An 18,353-nucleotide genomic window follows, 5' to 3' on the forward strand; every position below is an offset into this window, starting at 1 on the left:
AAAGTAATAAATAAAAAGTAAAATAACAGCAGTTAAATAAAACTAGCCCAACTCCATGGGCACCTAAAAAAAACACTGAGGAGGAAGAGGCGGGGGGAATTGTAGAGGGGAGGGGTCTGTCAGCAGTGCTAAACATTAACTAGCTAGGTGCCAACTCCCGTGCTTCCCTCCACAACCCATGGTAAGCAGTGTCCCCCAGACCGGATGAAAGAGAAATATATATATATATATATATATATAAATATATATATATATATATATATATATGTACACATACACATACACACACACACACGTCTATATTTTTCCATATGTGTAAAACTATTAATATTTAAAATATTATCATGTTTATAACTCAGTGCTACATTGATAATTGATTTATTCTATATTAAATTGCCACACACCTTGAAATATTATATTTAATTATTGTAATTTATTTGTTACATAGTAAAATTTGTCTTTGATAGATTCTATAAAGATAACAATGTTATTCTTTTTACTCAGCTTTAGTAACTCCTACAGGTATCATGAAAGCCAGATAGTTGGAATGGTCTTGATCTCTGCTTGAGTGATAGCTACCCCTAGAGAGGTGCGGAGTTTAACAAACAGGTAATGCTGTGAAGCGATGAACTACGGAGAGAGCAAAAGCACTGAGATCACACAGGTGTTATAACTCTGGAACAGAACCGATGATGAGCAATGCTCTGCAGAGAGGCCATGGTCTTAACTGTGGAATAAGCTGAACAGGTAATGCCGTAAAGTGATGAACTGCGGAGAGCGCAAAAGCACTGAGATCCACACAGGTGTTATAACTCTGGAACAGGACCAATGCTGCTGCCGATGAACAAACGGCCTAACTTGCGAAGACAGGAACAAAGGTAAGTATGAGCACGGACGGGAGTCAGAGGAGATACTTCCTATCAGGTAGGAGACCTGATGATCTGACACCCATAGAAAGGAGGAGGACCCTTATAAAGGGAACTGGCTGGTGATCCTCCTATCACTGTGAAGCAGAGGTTTTAAAAGGTTCCCATGGTTGCACATGTGCAGAATGCTTGGCAAGATGGCGTGTAAGGATAGAGGAACTCCAGGCTGTACAACCACGGGAAACCCATATATACAAGGCTCAGAATGGAACTAAACCGGTGAGATGTGTGATAACAGGACATCTCTAATGACGCTGATTTCCATAGCAAAACATTGTTTTTTTCTACATAATTCTAATATGGAGGCTCTATAGCAGGCCTGTCCAACCTGTGGCTCTCCAGGTGTTGTGAAACTACAACTCCCAGCATACCTTGCCAGCAATTGAAAGTGGTGAAGAGGCTAATTAATGTTCCCAACATTTAAAGTTAATTTTCTTCGCAATTGCATGAGAACGTTTCCAGTTTTATTTATGTTGACTCATCCAATGTGAATATTTTTCCTCATTTTGAATAAAAAAGAAGCAATGGTGACCACACAAAAATATAAATATGAAGTAGGGAGTGTTGAAAGAACATTCCAATGCCAAACCTAAGTAGGCGCGTTTCTAAACTAGAGAGACCTGAATGATGAGAACATTTCTCTTACTATTCACATAGCACTGTGTCTTGCTCACTTGACAACCCTCAGAAGATTACCTCCCACCCAACACCCAGACTACCAATTACGGACCTAGAAAGTCCAAAGTAGTCATATTGGTAAATGTGTGTGCATTTTAATACCTCATTACCTCTGCTCAGAGATATTCCCTTCAGGCAAAGAGACATTTTAGAATGACAAGATTAATATATATAGAGGCCAGTTGTTTATCCAGATATCAACATATTACAAATAACTATTTTCTACCTATAAGGTATATACACTAAACCTGTCCTGCAACATTGTAACAAAATGATTACTATTACTAACATAAAGCAAAATGTCAATATAGAAAAAATAAGAACACACCTCCATATAAAACACAGGTCCCAACAAACAAATGCTAAATACAGCTGAGTTCCAGAAACATATTGTTACATAACAATAGAAACTGATTAAGAGTGACGTAAGGCAGCGGAATGCCTTGCTAAGACTAAAGCTTCCATAACCCGCAGTTTACCATTGCAATGCTCAATAATCAGTATAGGAACAGGAATAAATGTTGCTAAGTTTAAAGCACTTTATACATCCCAGAGTGACACTAGGTTAGACAAGTATAGTAGAACAGAAATAAGGTTCTTATTCCAAATAACTAATGAGCTCAGCATACAATAAGCTGACCTTCTAAAGACAGGGACAGTCAATCATAGGGAAATCTACAGGTTTTGAAGTAAACTCCATCTTTAACATATGATGGTACAAAAAAAAAAAAAAGCTTAATCAGATGCACAACAATGAACCTAGATGTGAGTTAGTGCCCATAGTTCACAGCCACAAAAGGATTAGGAAGGCAAAAGGGGGGTTGGGAAGAAACATTTTGTGCGAGAACTCCTTAATATCTAGTATCATGATCCCATGGAACTGGTTGGACATTGCTGACTGGTCCAAGTTTATATAAGATCAACATGGCTTGGAGACGTCGATGAAGAGTTCACCCTGATACTAGCTCCAATTCAAAACCTCTTCTTTGTAGGTAGTTAGGGTATGTTGCCTATTCTCACAGACCCTCTGTACATACCAACAACTCCTTCCCCATTTTTTGTACAGCCCTCGTCTATATACATACATATATAGTAATAGAGGGAGGTACTTAGCTGCAATCTGCAAAGAAAGGATGCAAAAAGAGTTACACATTTGTTCAACAGTGCACCTACTGTAAAGATAAACAGGTGGAGGACATATGTGTGACAAAATAATAGTATAGAGTCTAATTTAACTTACATGGTTTGAAAATGTCTTTTCCCACAGATGCAGCAAGCTAGCATGGTGTGTCTGCAGTCGGACCAATAAAAGCAGAGTAGCTGATAAGAACTCCCTTTTAAAGGGAAGGTGGAAGTGTCACCTGCGCATAAAGCTATTGCTGTGGAAGGGGCATAAAAGCCTGCCTGTTTTCATTGCTCAGTGTGACCAATACTGAATAAGTCGGCTGTTGTCACGGGGAGCAGGTCTCTGTTAATTTAGTATTAGGGTGATCAGAAAGTGTGTGGAACTTTGACTACTACTTTACCATTCTGAGTATACATGTATATATATTTAAACACAACTTTAAAACCACCTGCCTAACACTGTGTAGATCCCCTTGTGCCGCCAAAACAGCTCTGACCCATCAAGGCATGGACTTCACAAGACCTCTGATGCTGTCCTGTGGTATCTAGCACAAAGATATTAGCAGCAGATCCTTTAAGTCCTGTAAGTTGAAAAGTGGGGCCTCCATGGCTCAGAATTGCCTATCCAGCATATCCATAGATGGCCGATTGGATTGAGATCTATGGAATCTGGAGGCCAAGTAAACACCTTGAACTTTTTGTCATGTTCCTAAAACCTTTCCTGAAGAATTTTTGCAGAGTGGCAGGGTGCATTATCTTGCTGAATGAGGCCACTGCCATCAGCGTCCTTGGTCTGCAACAATGTTTAGTTAGATGGTATGTGTCAAAGTAACATCCACATGAATGCTAGGATCCAAGGTTTGCCCGGAGCATCACACTGTCTCCGCCAGCTTGCCTTTTTCCCAGTGCCTGCCGGTGCCATCTCTTCCCCAGGCTGTCACCCGTGCATATGCACCCGGTTGCCCACATGATGTAAAGAAATACTGTCACGGTACCTGGGGAAATCGGATCCTGATCTGTCAAGTTAGAAACTATTCCTTGCAGAGGCGCGGAATCTAACGTAGCAGGTCTTTGCCAGGGACCCCCGCAAGGCAGTGGCGGATCCAGGGGGGGGCAATCGGGGCATTCGCCCCCCCTAGCAGCAAAAAGCTAGGTCCCAGCCGCCGATTAAAACGGGAGGGGCGGGACTAAGCGCGAGCGGGGGGCGGGGCTAAATGTGGGCCAGCCAATCAGAGTGGTCCCAGCCGGCGACCACAACGGGAGGGGGCGGGGCCAATCGCGGGTGGAAGGCGGGGTTAACGCAGGCCAGCCAATTAGAGCAAAGGAGGGGCGTGATTATGCAAAATCGCCCCCCCTAAACATAAAGTCTAGATCCACCCCTGCCGCAAGGAGGTTTGGACTTAGTCGCGGCCCTCTTGGGGAGTACTTGGCGAGACTTGCAGGGAGTAATCAATAGGAGAGAAACACAAGAGATACTTGAGGCAACTGTCTGCGGTCTACAGGATGGATACCACTGGAATGGTGGAGCTGCAATAGCCTGCAGGGCAGATACCACTGTGGGACTGAAGCACAGGCGTGTGACAAATACGTGATTCATGAGACCTGGACACCTTCTTCCATTGCTCCATGATCCAGTTGTGGCGCTCACATGCCCATTGTAGGTGCTTTCGCTGGTGGACAGGGGTCAGCACGAGCATTATGACCGGTCTGCGGCCGCATATGCAGCAAGTTGAGATGCACTGTGTTTAGACACCATTCTATCATAGCAAGCATTCACTTTATCAGCAATTTGTGCTACAGTAGTGGGATTGGTCCAAGCGGGCTAGCCTTTGCTACCCATGTGCATCAATGAGCCTTGGACGCCCATGACCATATTGCCGGTTCTCCGGTTGTCCATCCTTCAGCCACTTTTGGTAGGTACTAACCACTGCATACTGGAAACATCCCATAAGGCCTGTGTATATTACATAAACAGCAACCAAAGTACATCAAACAATCCAAATATCATACAGTATGAATATTGTATGAACCACCCTCCCACCCATTATATCAAAATGATGCAATGGGGTTATTTATGTAAATTGTTCCATATGTAACTAGAGAAACAGTTGCAAAAGCTACACTGACTGTTTCCATGGGCAACAACTACTTTTCTACAGTTATCTGACGAAGTTTCCTTACATGTCCATACCACTGTATATCTACTAAATGGCACCCTGTCCCAGAACATCACACAGCCCATAAGCCCCCTCCTCCCTCTACCTCTCAACATTCAATCTTTCCGCTGAAACGTCAGTAATAGCACAGCACGTGTGCCAGTGACGTCACTGGAGTGTCGGGTCACATGACGTTGAGAAAGGCTGAAGGCTGGCAGATACCGCTACAGTCTCTCATTACTTCCTATCTCACACGATAGAGGGAACGGTTTCCGGGCGGACAGTGTGCACCTGTCTTTTCCTTCCCCCACAGCTCATCCGCCGGTCACACAGCAGCTGGCGTATTGGAGGACACGGAAAGTGACAGCGTGAGAAGCAGTGGCTGGGGAGGTTATAATGCAGTAACACACTCGGGATACAAGGTGGCTGTCACTTCTGCACACACTGCTCTGTCCCTGTTGTCAGCTGTCAGGATCAATGTCACCAGTCCAACATTATTGATTAAATAACCATGTCCGGAAATGTACATACAAGCTGACCCTTATACCTATTCTAGTGCGAAAAAAAGCCCACTTTATTTCTTAGAATCTCTGGTTCTAAAACTAGAAATGATGGTATGCTTGGAATAAATGTACATATAATACATAAATATTTCCTTTTGCAATATACATGATACAGATAATAATTGTACATCATTATTTTATCATTAATTTATGTACTTCATAAATTAACTGATGATTACAAGTTAAGTAATGTTAACAGGAGAAAGTCAGTAAAAATATTGTGAGAGACTCTAGAGTGAGTTATATTGAGATTTTGTGGCCATGTTTCCAGGAAATTCCAAGTATCGTAATTATTTATCATGATACTGTGTGTACAAAATTAAAACAAACGCTCACATTTTACCTACAAATTATTTTGTATTTAAATGCACTCATTAATACGAATGCGAGTAACGCCTCAAAATAATTGCATGTTCAATATGATATAAATATCTCTTTGAATGTAAAAGACATTATCATCTCCATTATGTAACCTCCGTTTCTGCCTATCCTTGTACCCAGTTCGTTGCCCAATGCAGTCCCTACTTCGTTTGCCTTCTGGGACTCTCCCAGCCACCTCTCTACGGAGGGTCCGGTGTCTGTGCAACCAGTTACTAAACTATCGTGGTGTTACCCCACAACCAGTCTTACTCAAGAGTCACACCACAACTGCAGGTACTGAATAAAGAAAACCAGTATGCTTATGGATAACACCTTTTGCTTAATTTAAGGTTGAACAGGGTCTTAATAACTAAAAACATGCAGATTTCTATACACAACACTGTACTTTGTTTTGTTAGTATCTTATAATGCGCCCACATATGTAATATGTTTTACTTGTGATGCAATTGGTTCAGTTAGATCAAACAAACAATGAGTGGGTATGTGGCACAACAAATATCTGAAACAATGTTAATTAAAGTAATATTTTACTAATGTGTCATTCAAGCTTGATCATTTTGATAGCCTATTAGAACACAAACCTATTGCTGTTTTTTTGGAAAGATTGTGCATTCTAATTTTTCTGTGTATGCTTAAAATTTATTATTATATTTAGCTATTTTTTGTGCATATAGAATATATTTAATGATATCACTACCTATGATTTCAATGTTTGTTTTTTTTAAATTCCAAAAAATTGTTGTGTGTATATATAAATGGACAGCATTGATCAGGAATGATATTATTTACAATTGTCTCTCTTTCATACTTCTCATTTGCCACCAAGTCAAGTCATCACTTATTATGTTCTGCGATGTTTCATAATCTTTACAGCAAAGATTCTTTATCTCCTGTATATTTGTCTATGAATTATGTCCCGAATAGTGATAACAGTTCAAAACTTTAGTGTTTAAAAACTGGACCGTTGCAGTTATTAATATTGTTGTTGTTAGATGTACACAAAGTTTTGATTCCATGAAATGTCAATATTTGTGGTTTGTTCTAAACCAAATTTGCAACATACAAACATTTGTGTCCACCTATGTTGTTCTATTGGCAAGCAAACCATTTGCATATCTGATTGGAAACCATACTGATCTGTGAAGGGTAGACAGGAATAATTTTAAGTATGAAAATAGCTTATATGTAAACAATAGCTCACTAAAACTTATTTTACAGCAATAGAAGGAAATCTTTGATTATAAATGAAAACAAACAAGTAAACTGGAATTGTGAAGACATTGGAAGTTATTTGTATATATGGAGTAATTGTACACAAAACTAGGAGAGTTGAGAGGCTAATCCATACTGTAGTAATATCACACATAGTGCTAAGTTTTTGGATGGCACTTGTCACACGCAGCACAATACTGAAGTGTGCCCAATTATTTTTTTGAATCCAAGGCTATTGATGGCAGATAATTAATAAAGGACCAGAAGCTAGAGTGGGGGAGTGATGCTTTGAAGCTTGTACTGGATGCCAGTGGCAGAGAAACCAAAAGTAACAGAGAGTAGGTAAAGGCAGAGTTTAACTAGAGCGAAAGATCAAACAAGTTATGGAAAGATAGCTGGAGTCTATGTTGAATCAAGAACCAAGGCTCAAGGAACCAGAGTGGGTAATCAGACAAAGCAAGAGGTCCAACCAGAGATACAGAATGAATTAACAGACAACTCTTACAAATAACTAACAGGACTCATGGACAGAGGACTATGTCTTGCACACAACCACTAACAGAGAACAGGGGGCTGTTCTTAGTGTGTTTTTGAGCTTACATCAGCTTTGGGAATAGGACAAGAGAATGGACTAAGACAAGGAATCTTGTAATGATTGAATGCATGTGTCACACCTAAGTATTTGTCTATACCTTCACTGGGTTGAGTCTCTGGAACAGAACTGGTGGCTACGTGCACAAAGCTGGGTGGCTTGAGTAGGTTCTTTTGAACTAGAGGGTAAGAACTGATGCAGGTGGAGGTTACTGAAACATTTGAATGGCACTGGAGACTGGCAAATAGTCAAGAATAGCAAGACGGTGATCACATATAGCAGGGGAGGCCAGACTGAACCTGGAATGCTGGACTGTACTGAAACCGGAGTGCTGACTGTATTGTCTGGGCAGAATTAACTGAGAAGACTGCAGACTGCTTGAAACTAGGTTGGCATCTGAGGAATTTTGCATGGAAAATACAGACTAAACGTGGAGCATATACATCAGTGGATTTAATCCAGGCTCGTTCTTCTGGGCCGTAACCTCTCCAATCGATAAGATATTGAAGATGACCATGGCGAATCTGTGAATTGAGTATGCTTTCTACTTCATACTAAGCCATGGAGTCTGAAAATCTCCTGTATTAACAATTGAGACAGTTTTGGAGTGGAGGGTAGTCCAGTGAGGAGAGTAAAATGGGCCATCTTTAAGAATCTGTTAACTACAACCCAGATGGTGCTTTATCTATTAGAAACTGTTAAATCTGTAATGAAATCCATGGACAGATGAGTCCAGGGTTGGTGAGGAATAGACAATGGTTGAATTTGACTGGCAGGTGTCTGATGAGGTATTTTATGCTGGGCACTTTTGGAACAAGAAGCTATGAATTTTTGGATGTCCTGCTTGAGAGTAGGCCACCAATAGGATCTTTGAACAAATTTGAGGGTTTTTAAACTCCTGAATGTTGGAGAAGCGGGAAGAATTGGCCCATTGAAGCAATTTCTTGCGAAGTCTCGAAGCTACGAAAATTTTCCTCGTAGGCAGAGTAAGAACAATTTTAGTGATAGAAAAGGACACAGGATAGATGATGGGGCTTCTTTTGGTGAGGCAAAGATCTTCATCTTGAACCATAGAATGAGAAAGGGCATTGGCCTTCCAAATCTGGGATTCTGGCCAGTAGGTTACCTTAAAGTCAAACCTGGAAAAGAACAAGGCCTTTCTAGCTTGTGTTGGATTGAGACACTGAGCTGATGTTAGATACAGAAGGTTTTTATGATCTGCGATGACAGAGATGTGATATGTGGAACATTCCAACAAATGTCTCCATTCCTCCAAAGCTATATTAATGGCTAATAGGTCTTGATCTCCTATAGAGTAGTTTCTTTCTGCCGGCATAAATTAGTGAGAAAAGTAGCCACAGAATTGAAGTTATCCATCTTCGAAATGCTGGGATAAAACAGCATCTACACCTACTGCAGATGCATTCACATTCAGGATAATAGGTCAGGACATATCAGGCTGGCAAAGAACTGGAGCAGAAATGAAAAGTTGTTTGACGCAATGGAATGCTGCTTTAGCTTCTTCAGACCAATTGCATGATTCAGACCCCATTTTTTAAAAAGGCTGTTATAGGAGCCACATGAGTGGAGAAATTTCTAACAAATATCTTGTAATTGTTTGCAAAGCCCAGAAAGCATTGAACCACCTTGAGAGTGGTTGGAAAGAGCCAGTTGAGAATCGCCTTGGGCTTCTTTGGGTTCATCTGTAAGCCAGTACCAGATGTAATGTAATCCAAAAAAGAGATGGATGGTACTTCGAAGGTGCATTTCTCCAATTTGCAAAAGAGCTGGTTGGTACGGAATTGTAAGAGAACGTCTTTGACATGTGCACTTGTCAGATGCCAGATTGTTGGAGAAGATAAGAATGTCGTCCAAGTAGACAACAACTGTTTTATAGAGAAGGTCACGTAAAATTTCATTATGCTGGAAAACCGCAGGAGCATTACTCAGTCCGAAAGGCATGACAAGGTACTCGCAGTGCCCACCACAAGTGTTAAAAGCTGTCTTCCATTCGCCCCTTTCATGAATTTGAATTAAATTGTAAGCCCCTCTTAAATCTAGTTTGGTGAAGATGGTGGCACCACTGATACGATCAAACAGTTCTGTGATGAGCGAAAAAAGGATAACGATTTTTAATTGTGATATCGTTTAAACCTCTATAGTCAATGCAGGAGCGGAGTCCTTCATCTTTCTTCTTTGCAAAAAAGAGACCTGCTCTGGTAGGTGAGGAAGGCGGACGGACAAACCCCTTCTGAAGGTTTTCCTGGATATATCCTGACAGAGACTTGGTCTCAATGACAGAGGGTAGGTGCGCCCTCTAGGAGTTTCCCAGACGCTTAGGGCAGGAACCAAATAAGTGTCCTGAAGCTACACAGTAAAGGCATAAATTCGTCAGTTGGCTTCTCTGACGTTCTTCCTGGGTTAAGCAAGAATGTTTACCTGCATGGGCTCATCGCTCAGCATTGAGGGCGGCTAAGGCCGAAGTTGGTGTTGCGACTTAACCCTTTCAGCTATTCTTTTCTACAGGGAACGTTCCCGAAAGTGTAACTTTGGTATACATAGAAATTAATTCATCAAGTGTAGAAGGCAGATCACAAGTGGATAATTAGTCCTTGATTTCATCGGAGAAGCCACTCCAGAAGGCTGCGATCAAGGCCTCATCATTCCACTTCAACCCAAAAGCTAGTATTTGGAACTGAACCAGGTATTCGCCCACTGGATGAGAGCCTTAACAAAGGCGTGGGATATCTAAGGATGCTGAAGTGGTTCTGCCTGACTCAGAGTTCCAACAGAAGTCTGCTACGAATCCAGGACATGAAGAAAGCAGGGGATGTGCTCTTTCTCATAATGGAGATGCCCAAGCTAGTGCATGTCCTGATTGGAGGGAGATAGTGTATACAACCTTTGCTTTCTCCGTAAAGAAATTACTGGGCTGTAGCTCATAATGGATCTCACACTGATTCAGAAACCTTATGCACAATTTTGGATCTCCATAGAATTTGTCAGAAGTTGGCAGATGAAGACAAGGAACTTGTTGAGCTTGTGCAGGAAGAGAAGAGTCACCTGAACCACTGAGAGTAGTTTGAATGCTCTCCAGGCAAGAGGACTCTTGAAGGAGCTGCATGATTTGTCTCTGTGCAGATTCTTGTCTCACAAGGCGATTCACCATGCTTTGCATTGATCCTGCTCCTTGTGGCAGACCACCGATGGAAACCATATGACTAGTGGAAACTGTCACATCTGGTCGATTTTCCTGTTCCTGGACTGGATTGTGTCTCTGGACCAGATTTGGTGGCTATATACACAAAGTTGGGTGGCTTGATTACTTTCCTTTGCATGAGAGGGAAAGAACTGGTGTAGTTTGAGGTTGCTGAGAGTTCAGGAGATTACTACATTTGAATGGCGCTGGACAAGATGGTGATCAGATGTAACAGGAGAGACCAGACTGGAACGTGCTGACTGCATTGTCTGGGCAGTATTAAGTGAGAAGACTGCAGACTGCCAGATTGGCGTCTGAAGAATCGACTTTGCTTGGCAATGGGTTAAAGGTCCAGGAAGTGCTTTTATAGGAACTGCTATGCGCTGATTGGAGGCTCCTGTCAGCTGAGTGAAGCAGCACTCTTACTGGCTGAGAGGGAGCATGTGTCAGGATACAAGATGGTGGCGCCCATGCACTGGTTTTGAAAGGATCTCTGGAGTAGAGACAGATTGGGCAGCATCCTGCAGAGAGATCTGAGACTAGCAGAGCCTGTGGACCGCAGGGACAGCCGAGAAAGACAGTGGAGGGACAAGTAACAGGACCTGAGTGTCTGGTGCGTGACAGCATGCTAGCAATTACTTGCAGGAATAGGAATGATCAGCGGGCAATACCACAGACGCAGGAAACAATTACAATATAGCTAATGCGAAACAAGATTAGAACTAGAAGAAAATAGAGTTTGGACTCTGAAGCCAAAACAAGACAGGGTTATAAAAGAAGGCAGTCACTCTTATTGGAACCAACCAAGAACTAGACAGAAGCAAAAGCAAGTCAATGAAAAAGTTTATGGAAAAAAGGAACAGAGGTCTCAAGACAAGTGACAGAAAGCGCATAATAAAGCAGACCAAAGATGTAGAATGGTACCAAGCTTAAGCTCCGCTGAAGAAGAAAAGCTATTGCGTCAGGGAAGTTGTTATTTAGGGCTGGATGATGTTGGGATGACACAGGAAACATGATGTACCTGGACTCATTAAGACACAGTAACTGATCACATACAGATGCCAGGTAAGCATGAGTCACAAAACTAGCCTTAAAAGCAAATATGCTAAGGAGCAGGCTATACAGCCAATGTCCTGAGTTCTCATCATGCCAAAAGCTGGCAGATTTGTAGGGTACTTAAATAAAAATTCCCTTAAAAACAGCAATCTCTTAATAAAATGTACATGTTCTGCTGCAAGGTTAATAATGTTAATAAGTACCGTATGTTAATGTATGACAGAGGTTATATCAGAAGAGAGGATGTAATGGAGCCAGGAAGTCAAATCATCAGCGAAACATGATAAAAGGCCAGGAGGGAGATAGGTGACAGCTACATGAATAGAAATGGGTAAAAAGAATAGTGTTGACAGTAAAGGAGGTGAAAGAGAGGGTGGTGGAGGTAGAGGTTAGTATGAGCAGCATGGAGACAGGAGAACACAACTCCACCTCATTGATGTCTGTTAGGTCTAGACGTGTCACTCCAATGTATAGCAGAGTGCAGCAGGAGTAGTAGAGGAGTAAGGCTCAGATTAAGAGCGTTCGATATAAAGAGGTGATGAATAGTGGTAATTTACATATCTGAGCACATGAAAATGGAGTGTTAGACTTAGGAAGTAGAGGGATGAAAATTACATTTTCTATGTTGCACTTTTGAAGAATGAAAAATAATATGGTTGAGAGAAGATGTAAATGATTTGGTATGCAGTCATTATAAGATGTGTGTAAGTGGGTATGGTATATGGAGTGAAGTGGTCCCAGAAAAGCATATAGTTTAGTCTTTGTTCATTGAAGACAAATCTGTTCTTAGCCTTGAGTTGTTTTGGTAAATTGTAAAAAAATATTAGTTTTTAATGATTTTTCATTAATGACTATTATTTATTGGTAACAATATTTTTTTTTTCTTTTTTCTGTCAATCACCTGGAACTTTATATTCTTCTTATATATTGAACTTATCCTGCAGTGTATTGTGTCTGTTTGTCAGAGCAGAGTATACCTAGATTCGTATTTAACGTAGGCGTTTCTTCAGATCCGCTTGTAGTTGAATACGAACACATGTATGCCCCAAAAAAACGCACAATACGTTTCTTTTGCATGTCTTAATGAATCAGGCCCAAAGTGTCTACTATACTTTTTTGATAACATGGTGTGAATTGCACAACTATGTTTTGTAACCCGTATTAACCTGATACTCATTTCCATGCAAATTAGAGTGTGACAGTAAATCTTTGAATTGGTTGGAACACTGTCTGCTGTTTGCAAATTGTTATGAATGGTTCTGCTTAGTAACACAGTAACAGCCATGTGGCAGACAGTGTGATCTGCATGCATACTCATGGATTTCTTTTCACTGTCAGGATCCTTTGGACATGTTGTTTACTAAGAGTTCTCCTCTAGTTGCATCACCTGTGTAAGCAACATGGGGCACTTTGGTAATCAAGTAGATCCGAGATCATTGTGGGTGTTAGAGTAAAATTGTATGATTATTGATTTAATATCTATCATGTGCTAAACTTTAGAAAGCAATGTGCTATAGCCTTAAAAGAAATTAGCAGATATTTTACTCAGTTAGAAAAGAAAAAGATTGAAGCCTTGCAACAATGTTACAACAAGATATTCTCTGAGAACATGAACAACTCAAGGGTGCACAAACTGAACGTACCGTTCTATGTAAAAGTAACAAGACTGATGGCAAAATGCCTGAGAAGATAAAAACATAAATGAGAAAGATGCAGAGTACGCATAATTAACTTGTTGTTGTTTTTAATTGCTGTTTTATGATTGGTTGTGATGCTTCTATACCTCTAATGATTTACTGCCTTATAATTGGTAGTTGAACTACTATACCCCTATTATTTTTTTTATTTTTATTTTTTTAACTTAAAAGGTTTTTATTAAGATTTTAGTAAAATAATATGTAACAAACATGGCAGTTACAACAGAGTACAGTGCATAATGTAGATCCAATAAATCTGTCAGAACTGCCCATAAACAAACAATCAAAAAAGAAACAACAAACAATAACACAAGAAACATTCAAATACACATAAGACAAAGACTTGGAGGGGGATGGGGAGGGAGACAGACAGGGGGGCAAGAGTCGGAGACTGGCCGTATTAAACCCAATCAACCATAAAAATAAATTTTGAAAACAGGACATCTACCCTCCAGAGGGGTATACAGCATGGGAGAGTTAGGTGGCAGACACAGGTCTATACGCTAAGAAAAATTCGTACCATGTAAACCATTTAAACAGGGGTGAGGAAGCCCTTGAGGTGTAGTTAAACCCTATGGTTTCCATCTCATAACAGTCTTGTACTTTGCTGATGATTTTTGTAAGAGATGGAACCAAGGGGGATTTCCAGCTTTGAGCTATTGCGGCTCTGGCTGAGATGAGAATGTGCCCAGCCACATAGTGGTTATGACGCTGAAGATGAGGGGGATATAGGTGTAAAAGTGCCATAGCCGGGGATGGGGATAAATCATCCTTAGTGACCTTAGTAATTAGCTGGAAAATTTTAACCCAAAGTGGTTGTAGCTTAGGACAGTTCCAAAAAACATGTGTAAGAGTACCAACTTCCCCACAATTTCTCAAGTAGTATTTATACCCCTATTATTTAACTGTATGAATAAAGAGTCTGAAGGAAACTCTGATTGGAACAGAATCAGAATTACTCAGCATTATATCATACAGGTGTTGTGTGTTTTTCTGTTCACCAGTCGACTGAAATTCAAGGGAGATCTGACTGACATTGAAGGGAATTGATAGAATATCGGTGAACACCGATAGCCCAACATGGGGGTTCTCCTGTGCAAATGTTTAAAACCAGATTAGTAGGAAAAAAAAAAAGTGTTTATATTTTTGCACAGGTATGTTGTGAAGAAACTATTCATAATTTTCTTTTGTGGTGCACCAAGTATGTGTGTTTTACAGCGTGGCGTTTGTATGTTCTCCCTGTGTTTGCATGGGTTTCCTCCGGGTGCTCCGGTTTCCTCCTACACTCCAAAAACATACTGGTAGGTTAATTGGCTGCTTTCAAAATTGACCCTAGTGTCTCCCTCTATGTCTGTCTGTGTGTGAGTGTGTACCTATATTAGAGAATTTAGACTGTAAGCTCCAATGGGGCAGGGACTGATGTGAATGAGTTCTCTGTACAGCGCTGCGGAATTAGTGGCGCTATATAAATAAATGATGATGATGATCTCTCTGTATAATGCTTATCACTGTGGCTTTTTTTTTTTTTTAAGTTGGTGTACCTGAAATAAGTATTAATGTAAAATATCTCTAGCAGTTTCAGTGTAAGAGTGAGATGCATTTTTATACAACAACGTTCTAAATAAAAGTCGTAGAGTTCCCGATCTCTTTCATACCAAAGATGTTGTAGATAAAAGTTACATCAAAGATGATGAGTTACAGCCGAAACCAAGATATGTACAAATTTAGGATGGTTACATAAATCATTAGTTTCACAATGAGGTGAAACTTAAACTTGTGCAGTGCAAAGATCATAGGCATATTCAGTGGAGGGCAGTGGCTGGTGGCATATTCAGTGGAGGGCAGTGGCTGGTGGTTTGTCATCCCATACAGCTTCAGAAATCAGTCCAACTTCTTATGTAAGCAGAAAGCAAGGAAGTATGCTTCAGTTCACTTACCAATGTGACCCAAGAAAAGTCATTTGTAATTCATTCTATGGACATTTCTACTATATAAAAGAAATGTATTCACTCCATACTCAGGAGTTTTATTTGATATTTTTTGCAAGAGGTTTTTTTTTTTTATTAAGTCAGTAAAGTCTATCAGTTTGTGTGTGTGCCTGTTCTAATAGCAATCACTTTTCTCCAAAGTCTGTTCCTAAAGACTCTTAAGGTACTTATTTATTAACGTATTTAAAGAAGAAATAAGTACTATACTTAGTGTGATGATACCGGTTTTAATGTAACCCTCTGTGCCGTACAGCTGGCCTACCCGGTTCCTATCCAAGGTTCAAGATCACCCAGACAAATATCCAAAATAAAATAAATAAGTTTATTTAACAAAATGATAGCACCAAACAGCAATAAACATATTTAAATAATAACTTGCAACAAATAACACTACAGTCTGGCACAGACAACGTACAGGGTATAATGAAAACACTTCACCAGTATCCTAGCCACTCTCAGGGACTGCAGTCTATCCATTCAAACTTCTCCCCCTCTCTCCTTTGAGGCTACCAGTAAGGTAGTGGTCACTGTCACTCCGCTTTTGCCGGACACACAGCTCCCCAAGACCTGGAGAGGTAGATCAGGGCCAAGTCAGTACTCCAGGGACCGATTGTCCCTTTGTTGTCAGGGCATAGATCTAGACCTCAACACCAGCCTGACTTCAGCTATCACTGGGTAGTGAATGCCCCATTGCTGTTCTCTGGAGCTCCTTTTTAAAGCCATAAATTACCTTCTCAATAATTTCAGGACCTGCCTGATTGTTCCTTTTCTGTGTTTTCCTTTTCACATGTAATCATACAGACAAAGGAATAGCAGATGAGCCAATCTTGATATAATTAAGGATAGGCATTGTTCTGTGGCTATACAGCAGAGTTTGTATAAATAGGAGAGATTGCAATCCAGACACATTGCATTTTGAATACACTATGTAGTCCTCTGTAATTTAACGTAGAGCTCTGTCTGTGGACCTTTTCCCTATCTTAATACATGAGACCCCCCTGGTGTGATGTACATTCATACAGGACTAGTGGACAATAATCCTTTTGCCTAGCTGAAACAATGGACTAGTCTGCAAGAAAACCATTCTGGCGCTGACATTTTAACTACTTTCACATAGAATATATGCAAGTTTAAATATGACTGACAAATATGGAGAACCAGAGGGCTAGAACAAGTATATGTTTTTATAGTCCACAGTTTGTGAGAAAGAGATGCAGACTGCTTAAGGTGATATTAATACCTTCTTTCCCCAAACTTAGCAATCAATACTATAGCAGTTTTATTTGTCTGAAGTCTGGCTAATGATAGCTGATTGGGTGAGGTGTGTGATTACACATCAGCGCTTAGTGATCGCACTGAGGGCATAATTTTGTGGGTCCCAGGGACCCAACATTTAAAATATTTGGGTCATAATGGCTATTATGTTATATAGCCAGTCATCTTATTAAGAATCCTCGGTGGACAAGCATATAGCAAGTTGAGACTCTATAATGCTGAAGGTGTTAAATGTACTATTGCAAAAATATTATTCTTAAATTTGTGTATGCTCACAATGATAGTTAGTGCTGTTAGTGTTAGGAGCTTCCTGGTGTTGGGTGGTTTGCTATACCTCGCGGTGTGGCAGCTGTATGCCCCTGTGTTGGTTTACAGGTGAGGGTCGCCGGTTAAGAGCCTGAATTAGGGCGCAGGAGCGAGTGGTTGGATAAAGCAGTTGCTGTGATTCAGGAAGCCGCGTCTCAGTCCCGATTGCTTGTGCAGGGAGTCCGCGGGACTCTAAGTAGAGTCCCTTAACTGCAAGATCGAGAAAAACATCTGCTGTAGCGCGTTGATGCGATTGCCCTCTGTTTTTGCTGTGTGCTGTAAAATCAGCCCTTAAACCTCTGGTAATTTGTGATATATTGGACTGGGTGACTGCTGTTAAGACTGGTTTTTTAGGACTAGTTTTAGCCAGGACATGGGCTGCCTTTTGTGTTTCATGTTTTATTTTAAAATATTTTCCCCTCAATCTAAGTGCATTGTTCTCTGTGAAGTGAAGGGGCCACTTCTTTTCTATTGGTGCACCTAAATATATTCACATTGACTTGTGTTTCTTGTTTTGTACATTGATTTGAAATATAAATCGTCTTTCGACTTCTTCTTTATTTTCCTCTCCTAAAGTTATGGAATAGATATTTTATATTGTATGCATATTTGTAAATGAATACCTTGACAATCATTATTACTGATTTTGCTCTGGTACCTTTAGCTTATTTTTCGTTATGTAAACTTTTTAATGTCAATTTATAAGGTTTTTTTTTTTCCATTAAATATTTTTTTGTTGTTTTTTTGTTTGGATAGGTATTCTAGAATATATATATATATAATATTTGATGGTTTTTAACAGCTTGCAATTAGAAGTGTCACAGCTGCTTTAAGTGGTTTATGATTTAATGGGTATTTGTAGGAGGTACATACAACAAGCTGTCATACCGCTGGTTAGACCTTTTCCCCTCTGAAGAACACGTCAGGATTTTATGCAATCTACTTTATTTGTTTTGGAATATCCCACCCTATGTCAAGTGGACACTTTTGTGCATTTTGCACGATCATATGTGTTTTATTCACTGTTAGTTTCATAAAGACCTAAGAGCTTATATGGTTACAACATAGGAGGAGTTTTCACCTTCGGGCACCTATTCTCAGGATTTGTATCATCCGCTGTTTGGTACTAGAACCCTGACGGCTGTTATCAGAGGCTAGGCGGAGTCTGATATGACAGCTCTCAGTGAATTGTAAGTCTG

General features: G+C 40.4%; 1 protein-coding gene across 3 annotated transcripts in view; it reads left to right on the forward strand.

Moving 5' to 3' along the window:
• The first annotated feature begins 5,151 nt into the window (after positions 1–5,151).
• VWA8 (von Willebrand factor A domain containing 8) overlaps positions 5,152–18,353 on the forward strand; it is a 278,034-nt gene continuing 264,832 nt past the window's right edge. Inside the window, exons 1-2 of one of the 3 annotated variants that reach the window (XM_075199773.1) lie at positions 5,152–5,253; positions 5,950–6,102. In XM_075199773.1, the coding sequence (XP_075055874.1) occupies positions 5,961–6,102 (142 nt within the window). In that variant the 5' untranslated portion in view covers positions 5,152–5,253; positions 5,950–5,960. Of the gene's footprint in view, positions 5,308–5,949; positions 6,103–18,353 lie in introns of all 3 variants that reach the window. The other 2 variants (XR_012688656.1, XM_075199771.1) reach the window with 2 other exon arrangements.

The sequence above is a fragment of the Mixophyes fleayi genome, chromosome 2 (assembly GCF_038048845.1).
Source record: "Mixophyes fleayi isolate aMixFle1 chromosome 2, aMixFle1.hap1, whole genome shotgun sequence".
Taxonomy (NCBI): domain Eukaryota; kingdom Metazoa; phylum Chordata; class Amphibia; order Anura; family Limnodynastidae; genus Mixophyes; species Mixophyes fleayi.